At 56.7% G+C, this 11,868-nt stretch overlaps 1 protein-coding gene across 15 annotated transcripts; it reads right to left on the bottom strand.

The window, feature by feature from the left end:
- Window positions 1–1,798: 1,798 nt before the first annotated feature.
- LOC149911653 (uncharacterized) lies at window positions 1,799–8,129 on the bottom strand. 15 transcript variants are annotated; one of them, XR_016463052.1, is made up of 8 exons: window positions 7,550–8,129; window positions 6,841–6,924; window positions 6,453–6,744; window positions 3,991–4,161; window positions 3,620–3,883; window positions 2,943–3,143; window positions 2,711–2,816; window positions 1,799–2,067 (listed from the first exon to the last, which is right to left on the bottom strand). XR_016463052.1 is itself a non-coding variant. In XM_090133455.1 (5 exons), the coding sequence occupies exons 1-4, from the start codon at window positions 7,979–7,981 to the stop codon at window positions 6,501–6,503; spliced, it is 648 nt and encodes a 215-aa protein (XP_089989581.1). In that variant the 5' UTR covers window positions 7,982–8,129; the 3' UTR covers window positions 4,486–5,832; window positions 6,453–6,500. The 15 variants fall into 15 exon arrangements, 2 of the variants coding, with proteins under 2 accessions (XP_089989581.1, XP_089989582.1); XR_016463059.1 differs by having other exon boundaries at window positions 3,620–4,161; window positions 6,453–6,550; window positions 6,655–6,744; XR_016463056.1 differs by having other exon boundaries at window positions 3,620–4,161; window positions 6,453–6,550; window positions 6,663–6,744.
- Window positions 8,130–11,868: the final 3,739 nt, after the last annotated feature.

Genomic DNA, 11,868 nt, shown 5'->3' with positions numbered 1-11,868 from the left:
GGGGGGGCACCGAGGAGGGGACTGGGCTTAAGGGAGCCGGGGGCCGCATGCAGCTCTGCTTTGGCCCCGTGGGGCTTCTGTGTCGCTCAGAACCTCTGCTTGGTGGCAGGAGGTGCTGTGTCCCCCCCCAGTGGTTCAGACACAACCTCCCCAGTCCCTCTTTGTGACCCCAGGGTCACACCCTCCTCTGTGGTCCCCCTCCCATCTGACTATTGGAGCCCCCTCCTCCCTACAGTTCCCCATTCTGATCCCTGCAGTCCTCCTCCACCCCCCACCTCACTGCCCCCCTCAGTTCCCCCCTCATCCCCATTCTGACCCCCAGGGTCCCTTTCCTCCTTCCCTTCCCCCGTCCCACCCCTCCTATTCCGCCATTCTGATCCTCATCCCCCCCCAACGTCCCCTCTCAATCCCCCATCCAGAATCACAGAATCACGCAGTCACTGAGGTCGAAATCACCAATAGCTCTCACTAATCCATGTCCCTCAACACAACGTCTCAATGTTCCTTGAACACCTCCAGGGTCGGTGACTCCACCACTGCCAGAGCAGCCCATTGCAGTGCCCAACCACTCTGTTGGAGCAGTAATATTTCCTAACATCCAGCCTGAATCTCCCATGGTGCAACTTGAGGCCATTCCCTCTCATCCTATCACTGTTACAGGAGAGAAGAGACCAACCCCCAGCTCACCACAGCCTCCCTCAGGAGTTACGGAGGGCAGTGAAGTCTCCCTGAGACCCTTCTTGCAGTGAGGGGCCCAGAACTGAGCACAGCACTCGAGCTGCAGCCTCACCAGAGCTGAGTGCAGAGGGACAATCACTTCCCTGCACTGCTGGCAGCACCGTTTCTGATACAGGCCAGGATGCCGTTGGTCTTCTTGTCCACCTGGGCACACTGCTGGCTCGTGTTCAGCAGAGTGTCAACCAATAACCCCAGGTCCGTTTCCTCTACACTGACTTCCAGCTGCTCTGCCCCACACCCATGGCGGTGCCTGGGGTTGTTGTGGCCAAAGTGCATCTCCAGTTGACCAGGAAGGCTGACAGATGATGGAAAGCAGCTTGGCTTTTCACCTCCACCAGCTCTCCCAGCACTCTTGGATGAATCTCATCTGGCCCCACGGACTTGTGGCAGTCCAGGTGGAACAGTAGGACTCTGTTTCCTCCTGAATTGTGGGGGGGTTATTCCGCTCCCCATCCGAGACTTCCAGGTCAGAGAGCAGAGAACCTAAGAGCTTTTTTTTCACCCTTGGCACTTCACATCCCTTGTGCACTGCAGTCTTCCCTTCCCTGAAGCTGCTCTCCCCATAAATTGTTGGCAGGGGTCTAAAGCCACCAGTCCTGCGGTTAGGATTTTGTGAAAGGGGTGCACCATTTGGTGTTGGGGTGCAATTTTCTGTTAAAGGAGTTAAATCTTCGGGCCTTGGGTTCAGGCTTTTGCTAAAGGGGTGCAGCCTTTTGTTCTTGGGGTTATGCTGCTTGGCAGCATTTGGCCTTGGGCTTCTGCTTTTAGTTTTCATTTCTCCTGTTTTGCATCTCTATGCCTCTCCAGGACTCCCTAGCAGAGACACTTTTTCTTTGCTGCAGCCTTCATGGACAAACTCCACTGAGCACAAGAGATCTGTGCAGACGCAGCAGCAGACATCTGTGCGCAGAGGGACACTGCTCATCCCATTTCTCCTCCTAGCTACGTCTCGTCCCACTCAGTGTGTCTTGAGGGGGTGAATCTCTGTCCACCTCCTGAGTCGCGCCTCCCCTGGTCAGCAAAGGGTCACTACTGCAATGGAGTCATCCAAACTCAGAGGAATAATACACATCCATTTATTGAGAGCTTTCTTAACAGCCAGCAACAACCAATTGGAGGTAACACTGGCCAATGGGCTAATTGCAATGAATAAGCGGTAGAGGTAAACAAAGAGTCAAATAAGAGATGGCAAAGAGAAAAGGCAGAAAATGGGGAAAGAGGGACAGACAGCAAAGCACTCCTAGATCCAGCCACGTGCCGGTGTCAGGTGCGGATCTTCAGTCTGATGGGTCGTCGCAGGTGGTGCTGTTCAGCTGGCAACGACGATCCCTGCATTCCAAAAAACAGAGACTTAAAGTGGCAGACAGAAGAGTGCCTAACAAAGATGTAAAGACGATTTCAGCTGTGGTTGGTACTGATGGGTACAACCAACCACACAAGGCTGAGCACGCTTTCCTGTCTCTATTCCAATTCTAGAAATACCCAGCACAGCCCCGTATTCTCTTGCTTTCATTTACTTCCATGAGCCATTTTAAAATGCACGTTGCTATAGGCTGGCTCAAGCTCTAGGGCCTAAAGTCACAGCCTAAGAGGCTTACACCAGCCCAGGGCCTAAAGCCACAGCCCGAGAGGCCAGCACCAGCCTAGGGCTTAAAGCCACAGCTTGAAAGGCAGAGAGGCTGGCATTGTCCCCGAGGCCTAAAGCCACAGCTGGAAAGGCTCGGACCAGCCACAACCCCAGTCCCGAAGCCACAAACCCCAGCCCAAGAGGCTGGCTGACATCAGATCCAGTGTCAAAACATCCCACGCAGTGTTAGCTATGGTGAGGGGAATTGCCCTCTGCGCTAGGAAGCAGACTGAATGCCAAGAGCTGTGTCTGAGGAACAGCCACGATCAGGTCGAGAGCTTGTGGGTCAAATCAAGGATCGGTCCGGTAAAGGGCACTGGGTGGTTGGGGTCTGCTACAGCCCACCTGATCAGGAGGAGGCTGTTGACGAGACTTTCTTGCTTCAGCTGCAGGAGGTGTTGTGCTTACAGGCTCTTGTCCTGATGGGGGATTTCAGCCACCCAGATACCTGCTGGGAGAGCGGCACAGCGGGTGGCAGGCAATCCAGGAGATTCCTGGAGTCTGTCAAGGATAACCTCCTGGTCCAGGAAATAGATGGACCAACCCGAGGTGAAGCCTTACCAGACCTGGTGCTCACCAATGCAGAGGAGAGTGTTAGAGAGGCTAAGACTGGAGGCAGCCTGGGCTGTGCTGACATGCCTTGGTGGAGTTTGTGATCTTGAAGAATGCAGGCCTGGCAAAAAGTGGAGCAGGACTCTCAACTTCAGGAGAGCAAACTTCTGGCTGCATGGTTTCCTCTTGTGCTTTACTGTCACCTTCCTTTGTGCCCACCACTGATCTGCAATGGTAAGTAAGTATGTAAGGCCTGAGTGGCCAAATGTTGGTCCGTGCAGTCCATGATGGTGCTGCACATGGCCTGGTGAGTATTTTGCAACCTGCCCCTGCGTCTTCCTGCCCACTCTGTAGCTGTGGAACTGACAACCTCCATCTTTCTCCCACCTCATTACCTGACCCAACTCTGGTCTCTGATGGAAAAAGAGATCACAGCATTTAACGGGAGCTTCTCTTATCTGTTTGTGATTCTAGATGACTACACCGGTTCTTTTAAGCCAGTGTTCTGGTCAGACACAGCTTTTGTTCCTGAGGTGGAACGCAGAGGTAAATCACTGCCAGGACAGAACCTTTCAGGCTCCCCCTACCGTTCTCTTTTCCTCCCCTCTCCGTCTCCTTTCAGTTCTCTTCCCCTCCCCGTCCCCAGACAGTTCCACACACAGATTGCTGTGTATCAGCACAGTGCCACTGCAGGACCAGCACCTATGGTTGAGACGCTGCTGTGTGGAAGGGAGAGGAGGGTGCCGTGGAGCGATCCCTCGTTGTTCCCATCTGGAGATGGATATGGACGTGTCTGACACGAGCTGCTCTGTCCTGTTTGTTTACAGATGCGAGTGGAGATGAATGGGATGCAGAATCCCAGCCGGCTCCCCGGACGGAAGCTCTAGCAGATGGCATGGGTATGTCATGGCTTTTTACTTCCTTTGCGAGCTTTCACCTCACAGCCCTAATGTCAGCCAGGCACACCTGCAGGAGTGAGAGCACAGAGCTGCACGTGCGTGCCCTGTCCCTGCACCATCCCTGGTACCATCTGTTCCTCAGATGGCACTGTGCCGTCACGCAGTGACACAGACTGTGGTGTATGATGGAAAGCTCTCATGGTTCTTTGCTTGCAGAAGTGCGTCCAGAGCAGAGCTGCTTCCTGTGCCGGACTCCCGCTGGTATCCCAGGGGTGGGTAGTCTGTCTGGGTGGACTTCACCAAACAGAGTGCTATGTTCAGTAGCTGGCTCATCCTGTTTAGGTCCTGTGGGACAGAGAGGGAAGTTGGTAAGACAAAGATATTTTCAGAGGTTTTCTCACATTCTACAGACAGTCACGATGGAGAATGCAGCTCCTGGTGGGTATATTTCTGTCTGTTTACCAGAGGGCTTGGAAACCAACATTCTACACATGTGGAAAACACTGATGTCTTCTGAGAAGTAGTGCCCCCTGAAGATAACATCTTCCTGATGAGAGCAGATATTTACAGTCCCACTCTGCTTCCTTCTTTCTAAAGAGATCAACTGAGAGCCTGTGGATGAGCCTGAGTGTGTCAGGAGGACAGCAGCTGCATGCTGCTCTTCTCCCATGAGGACACAGAGGACGTTCAAGTGGCTGGTTCTCCACTTCAAGGTAAAGGCCATGCACAGAGCTCTGTGGCTGGCGGTTAGAGGTTGCTCCCCTCCCACCGGCTTCCCAAGGACTTAGGAACTTTGTCCTTTGGGAACAAAGCCGCCTGAACCACACTCAGCAGACGGCGAGAAGCAGCAGCAATCTTCCTCCCACAGTCCCTGCATCCCAGGGAAGCGTTGTTCCAGGAGGCCACGGAAATGAAACACAACATTTCATGGCAGTGTCAGAGCTCTGATGAGATTGCCAGTCAGGCACGAGGCGCAGCAGTGACCACCATTGTTCCTTCAGGTTGCGGGTGCTGAAGAACACGCAGCTCATGAAGAACATGCAGAAGCACACAGCGTCCCTGTGGAAGATGTCTCCATGTTCTCCTCCAAAGGCACTCTGCTTTGTTTGCTTTGTTTGTTGCTGTGCTCCTTGTAAGGATTCTGTACTGCATTTGTATCCAGCAGCAGAGGCAGAAACACCAGTGAGCTGCTCCACCACCTCCATCCCACCACACTCTTTATTCCAACACCACTCTGTGTGGTGCTGGGAGGAAGGAGAGTGGGAGGCTCTCCCGTGCCCTCAGCAGTTCCTCTCTCTGCAGGCACCTCATGGAATCTGCCGAAGCCCAATGTGCTGCCCGCAAGGGTTCATGGCATCTGGACAGCGAGCCGGCCCCAGACAAAGCAGAGAACAGGTGGGCTCGGCCCCAGCGGCCTCCACATGTGTTAAGACATCCAGCCTAGGTGCTGTGGAGCCCCAGCACATCCTCCCCCTCAGACCAGAGAGCACCCCAGCTCCGCTGTCCCCAGCGCAGCCCCTGTGGCCCCCCAGCCCAGCCTACATCCCCCTGGCCACGCAGAAGAGATCGAGTCGCCCCAAGCCCCGCTGGGCACTGTGACCATCCCTGCTCCCATCCTCCAGCAGATGGCAGCCGTCCCCCTGGCGTAGGGTGCGGGGACCACATCCCACACCTGGACAACCACTGCTGCCGCCAGCTGAGGCTTTCCAGATTGCTCGTGCAATAGTGAACAAAAGAGCTATTTCTTAACTCTGCTGGCTGTGCCACATTCTGCTTAATTCTCCCAGAATACATTTACACTGGCTTCTCTTCAGAGCAAGAAGTTTCCACGCTACACCTGCGCAGTGCACAAGTCATAGCGACCTTGTAGGTACTTGAGATCATGGAGCAGATCTTCCCAGATGATGTGTTAAGGCAGCTGAGAGATGAAGAAGTGATCCGGGACAGCCAGCATGGCTGCACCAAGGGCAGATTGTGCCTGATCCACCTGGTGCCTTCTGTGATGCAGTGTCGGCACTGATGGACAACAGGAGGGCAACTGATGTCATCTCCCTGGACTTGTGCAAGGCCCTTGCTGTGGTCTCGCACCACTTCCCTCTCTCTAAGTTGCAGTGCTTAACCACCCCCTCTCTGTATAGACGTTTTTCCTGATACCCAACCTGGCACAACTTGAGGCCATTCCCCTCGTCCTGTCACTGGTGAGAAGAGACCAGCCCCCAGGACCCGACACTCAGCCCTATTGAAACTCATAGTTTGCCTCAGCCCACTGACCAATCTGTCCAGGTCCCTCTGCAGTGCCTTTCTCCCCTCCGGCAGATCAACACTCCCTCCCAGCTTGGTGTCATCTGCAAACTTACTGAGGATGAACTCAATCCCCTCATCAAGATTATTGATAAAGACGTTAAATACAAGTGGTCCCAGCACTGAGCCATGGGGGACACCACTCATGACTGGCCGCCAGCTGAGTTCAGCTCCATTGACCACAACTCTTTGGGCCCGGCCATCCAGACAGTGTTTCACCCAGCAGAGCGTACGCCCATCCAAACCATGGGCACCCAGCTTCTCCACGAGGATGTTGTGGGGGACAGTGTCAAAGGATTTACTGAAGTCCAGGTAGACCAAATCAACAGCCTCACCTTCATCCACTAAGCGGGTCTCCTTGTCAGAGAATGACATCACGTTTGTCAAGCGGGATTTACCATTCGTATGATCTCAGGAGGCTTTAACCCAACTGCTGAAAGGATATGGAAAGGACACATGAGTATGTCATCCCCGTGTCACGGTACATCATAAGCCCCGTGCATGTTCTACGTTTCTTATGCCCTCCATCATTCTCACAGCCATACACGGGGCTTTGGGGAGCCGACGTTTCCGTTGTTGTTGGGGGTCCTGCTGCCACCTTGAGGTACTGAGCCGAACTGCCACCGTCTGTGTGAAACGAGGAAAAAATACAATTCTGAACCCACAGCACCTCAAAGTCCCTTCGAGACACCCCGACCACAGCCCCCGCTGCCCCTTACAAACCTCAGGAGTGCCAGCAGCACCTCGTGCCTTAGGATGGGGTGCATTTTCGGTGCCCGGTGCATTTCGCGAGGATGCGCTCATCTCCTGCATCGTGATCATTGGCAAAAACGTACAACGGCGCTGACCAGAGCTGGGGGCTCAGCGCTGGCACGCAGGAAAACCTGCTGTGCTGCAGCGTGAGCCTCCGGCACTGCTGCTGGGCACCGCCGGGCGCAGCCTGGCTCCGTCCTCTCCACACCTCCCTGCGGGGACTGATGGCCGTGCCCGGGATCCCCCGAGCCTCCTCTTCTGCAGGCTGAGCCGCCCCAGCTCTGCCAGAATCCCACCCCAGCCATTTCCCACGCGGTGCTGAGGAGGGGAGGGGATGCGGGGGAAGGAAAGGCGCTGGTGGGTGCAGTCCTACGACACGGCCATTTGAGCTGCCCTGTCCTCACCCAGCGGTGGGCACAGGGATGGGGGGGGGGTCTTTGGAGCTGCAGATACGACTGCACACAGAAGCGCTGAAAAACGAACGCTAAACATTTAATCGTTGAACACACAGAGCACTAAACAGAGGAATGACCGCGTTCCCAACCAGCTCCCACCCTGACAATCATCCCCCCTCGCGGCTTCCCTCCTCGGGGCCAACTCGAAGCGGCTCCACGTCGGCTTCACGCAGCTCCGGGAGCTGCGCGCGGGGACAGACAGACGGGCAGATGGAAAACGGCACCTGGGGACTGCAGCTGCGGGGCAGCAGCCGAAGGCTCTCGCTGACTCCGTGCCGGGCTCGAACGCGCCTCGATCCGCGCGATCTCTCCCTCTCTTTCGGGGCTGCCCGGCTCAGCCAGGAGCCGCTCCCGGACGCCGGCGGGTCCCGCCGCTCGCGGTCAGCCGCCGCTTCTCGCAGCCCGGCGGCGCAACGACGGCGGACGGCTCGGTTCCGACGGGGGACGGATGGGGCCGGTGGCGGTGCCCCCGCGCCGCCTTCCCCCGACCGCCCGGCGTCCGGAGGCACGGGGCAGGCGGCGGCGGGGACCCGGGGCGGCGGAGCGGGCGGTCGGGGGAAGGCGGCGCGGAGGCACCGCCACGTTCCCCGCACGGAGCCCCGCGGCCGCCATTGGCGGAGAGCCAGCGCTCGGCCCCGCCTCCTTCGCTCTCCCATTGGTCGGTCCGCCGGATGGGGCGGGCGCTCCGCGCGGGGTCCTTTCCGTCCGCCGTCGCGCCGTCATTGCGTCATCCTCGCGCGCGTCCCGCCCGGCCCCGGCTCAGCTGCCCGCGGCGCCGCTCCGCTTCCAGGGCTCCGGGGCGGCCGGGCCCGGCTGCGGCTGCGGGAGGAGGAGGGCGGGGACGTGGGGGACCGCAGCGAGCCCGCGCCCGCGCCGCCACGCCCTGACCCGCTCCGTGCGGGCCTTGCTGGAGAGCGGCAAGCGCGGGCTGGCGGCTGCCCGGGCGCAGGGGGGGGAGCGGGGCGTCCGGGCGGGCGGCGGGGCCCGGCGATGGCGTGGGGAACCCGCTGGATACGGGCGGCTCCGGGGCACCTTGGCGTCCCGCTGCAGGCGGCGGTCGCGGCAGTTCGGGTAGTTCAGCCCCACGCGGATCGCCTTCTCGGGCTCCTCGCTGGGCGCCGACGGCCGCACTCCCGCCCGGGGCAAGCGGTGCCGGCCCGAGGCCGGCGCTGTGCGGGGCGGGGCTGAGCGCGGGGCGATCAGCTGCTGCTGCTGCTGCTGCTGTTCGGCCGGCTTCTCGGCCGCCTGCGCAGGGCGCTGCTGGCTCGCGTTCAGCCGAGCGTCGGCCCGCAGCTCCGGATCCTTTTCCTCCACGCGGCCTTCCGGCCGCTCTGCCCCAAGCCCGCAGCGATGCCTGGGGTCGTTGTGACCAACGTGCGGGACCCGGCGTGTGGTGGTGTTGAACCTCGTGCCGTTGGCATCAGCCGTCGATCGGCCTGACCGGAGCCCTCTGCAGGGTCTTTGGAATCCTTAGGCAGATTATAGGAGGATGCCAGAGCCGAGGGGCGATGGGAGGCAGGGAGGGGAGCATCCTGCCGTGCCACCGGCAGCCCGGGGACCACGTGCTGTGGGTGCCGGCACGAAGCTCCTCCATCCGTCAGCACGGGAGCTGCGGTTCTGGCTGCAGCGGCAGGAACTCAGCGCAGCCCTGCAGAGAGCGGTCCGGCAGCACGAGAAGAAGATGACGGCCGTGGAGTGCGAGAGCCTCAGCAGCGTCTGCAGCCCGCGAGGAGCTGAGCTGGGCTGGGGAGAGGAAGCTGTGGGAGTCCTGGGGAGGGACTCCCAGAATAGCAGCGTGAGTGGCAGGATCAGCTGCTTCCTCCTGACACCGTTTCCTTTGAGAAGCCAGTGCAGAAGCCAGTCCGCATTGTCACATCTGTGGGGTTGCACAGAACGCACAGGCATGTGGTAAGTTTAGGTTGGATATCAGGACAAACTTCTAAACAGTAAGGGTTGTTGAGCACTGGAATGGGCTCCCTGGGGTGGTGGTTGAGTCACCATCCCCAAACATGTTTAAAAACTGTTTGGATGTGGTGCTCCGGGACATGATTTAGAGGAGGGTTGTTAGAGTTGGGGTACTTTGCTCAGGTCATGGTTGGACTCGATGCTCTTGAAGGTCTTTTCCAACGTGAGCGATTCTGTGATTCTGCAGGGACACAGTGTGTTGGACTGCTGTTTGTTGCAGAGCACCAGCACAGGGCAGGACTGGGGACTGGGAAGATCACAGAAGATCACAGAAACACCAAGGTTAGAGAAGACCTGTAAGATCATCCAGTCCAACCGTCCACCTATTACCAATAGTTCTCACTAAACCATATCCCTCAACACGAAATCCAAACGTTCCTTGAACACCTCCAGGGTCGGTGACTCCACCACCTCCGTGGGCAGCCCATTCCACTGCCTGACCACTCTTTGAGAGAAGTAGTATTTCCTAACGTCCAGCGTAAATCTCCCCTGGTGCAGCTTGAAGCCATTCCCTCTAGTTCTGTCACCAGTTACATGAGAGGAGAGGCCAACACCCAGCTCACGACAACCTCACTTCAGGTAGTTATAGAGAGCAATAAGGTCTGCCCTGGGCCTCCTCTTCTCCACACTAGCTGCTAATGGATCGCTCCATTAATGCAAAATTGCTGTAATTAAGAGCAGGTAAATGCTCCTGCACAAGACTGGGCACTGAGACCTTTGTGTCTGTCAGTGATTCTCCAGCACGTTCTGTGCACGTGGCTGCTTTGCTTTCTAGGGCCTGGGAACAGCCAACAGCACTCTGATCAGAGTGATGGTGTCCTGCTCCGAAAAAGGATCTTTTTAGATCTGCTCTTCTTACCTGTATCCTCTCTTCTGTTCTGCCCTTTTTCTTCTCCCCTCTTGTTCATCACTCTTCTCCCCCTTACAAGCTTCTCTCTTCCCTTTTTCCTTTGTTCTGCTCAATCTTTTCTCCTCTCCTCTCCTCTCCTCTCCTCTCCTCTCCTCTCCTCTCCTCTCCTCTCCTCTCCTCTCCTCTCCTCTCCTCTCCTCTCCTCTCCTCTCCTCTCCTCTCCTCTCCTCTCCTCTCCTCTCCTCTCCTCTCCTCTCCTCTCCTCTCCTCTCCTCTCCTCTCCTCTCCTCTCCTCTCCTCTCCTCTCCTCTCCTCTCCTCTCCTCTCCTCTCCTCTTTGTTGGCAAGAGGGCTCCGAGCTCCCTTGCTGGTGCGGAGAGGCTCAGACTCCCTTGCTGGTGCAGAAGGAACGATGAAGGACCTTTACTGAAGATGCTTACAACCTTTTATACCCGTGCAACAGCAACTTACATGTAGGAAGCAGGAGCCTCGTGTGTGTTTACGTCTGGCACAAGTTACTGCTAAGCTTCTTTACTCATTAGCAAGATAATGACTTTCTTTATCCCACATCTCCCCCTTCGCTATTAAGAGAAAAAGAAGCACGGTTCAAAAACAATCCTAAAAGTAGCTAAACTAAAATTAATACACTGAACAAGGATGGGTTCTGTAGAGTACAAACAGCAGTCCATATTAACCAGTTCCAACGATTCCAATTCTTATGATTCCTTGGTGACACAGTTGACAACTTGCGTCTTGTCGCTGTGAGTCCAAACCACTGATGAAAGTGCTGTGGTCATGTTACAGCAGATGATGAGACGGATGGCCAGACCCCCCAGATTCACATGAGCACCCACTGGACACCCCAGGACTCCTCTGGGACATCCCCAGACCCTTCTGGATGACTCCAGGACCACTCAGACCCACATGAGAACTCCCTGGACCCTACCAAACCCTACTGGGCCATTTCCAGATCAGCCCAGGGACTCCTCAGAGCTCTTGGGCCCATAGTGGGAACTTCCAGATCCTTCCATGGTGCCACAGGACCAACCTGGGGACTCCCTGGACATCCCAAGGTCCCTCTGGGATATCTCCAGACTCTTCTGGTTGAGTCCAGAAGTGCCCCCTGGAGCCCCCAAACCTCTCTAGGATGTCTCATGCAGATCCTTCTGCATGATTCCAAGTGGGGATAAGAGGGGATAAAGGAGGGTGTGGGTGGGGTGAGAAAGGGGTCAGTGGGACTTTTTTGGGCTGGAAAGGGGGGTTGTGTGGAATCTAGGGGGGGAAGGTGTGAGTGAGTGGGACTGCTGTGGGGTGGAAAGGGGTTCTGGTGATGGAGGGAGGGATGGAAGGGAAAAACTGGGGAGTTGTGGGGAGCTTCTATAGAGTGTAAAAGAAATAATTAAAAATATATATATATTAAAAAAAAAAAAATAGGAGGACCCTGGGAACTACAGGCCAGTGAATTCTCACCTCTGTGCCTGGGAAGATCATGGAACAGATCATCCTGGATGACATGCTTGATCACATGAGGAAAGGGCGTGTGATCCGTGACAGCCAGCACGGCTTCACCAGAGGAAGGTCATGCTTGGCCAGTCTGGTGGCCTTTTATGATGGAGTGACGGCATCGGTGGACAAGGGAAAGGCGACCGATGTCATTTACCTGGACTTGAGCAAGGCCTTTGACATGGTCCCCTGCCACGTCCTTATCTCCAAACCGGAGGGATGTGGA

Source organism: Phasianus colchicus, unplaced genomic scaffold (genome assembly GCF_987193195.1).
Source record: "Phasianus colchicus unplaced genomic scaffold, bPhaCol1.hap1.1 HAP1_SCAFFOLD_62, whole genome shotgun sequence".
NCBI classification, from domain to species: Eukaryota; Metazoa; Chordata; class Aves; order Galliformes; family Phasianidae; genus Phasianus; species Phasianus colchicus.
The sequence above is the reverse complement of the archived record's forward strand: the minus strand, read 5'-3'. Positions and strand labels throughout refer to the sequence as shown.

Excerpts from the sequence above, each read along its gene's own strand:
- LOC149911653 (XM_090133455.1), bottom strand. The coding sequence starts at position 7,981 with ATGGGAGAGCGAAGGAGGCGGGGCCGAGCGCTGGCTCTCCGCCAATGG. Across the intron at positions 6,925-7,549 it reads CCCGCAGCTGCAGTCCCCAG|GAGATGAGCGCATCCTCGCG; the intron begins GTGCCGTTTTCC and ends ATCACGATGCAG. Across the intron at positions 6,745-6,840 it reads GTGCTGCTGGCACTCCTGAG|ACGGTGGCAGTTCGGCTCAG; the intron begins GTTTGTAAGGGG and ends CGTTTCACACAG.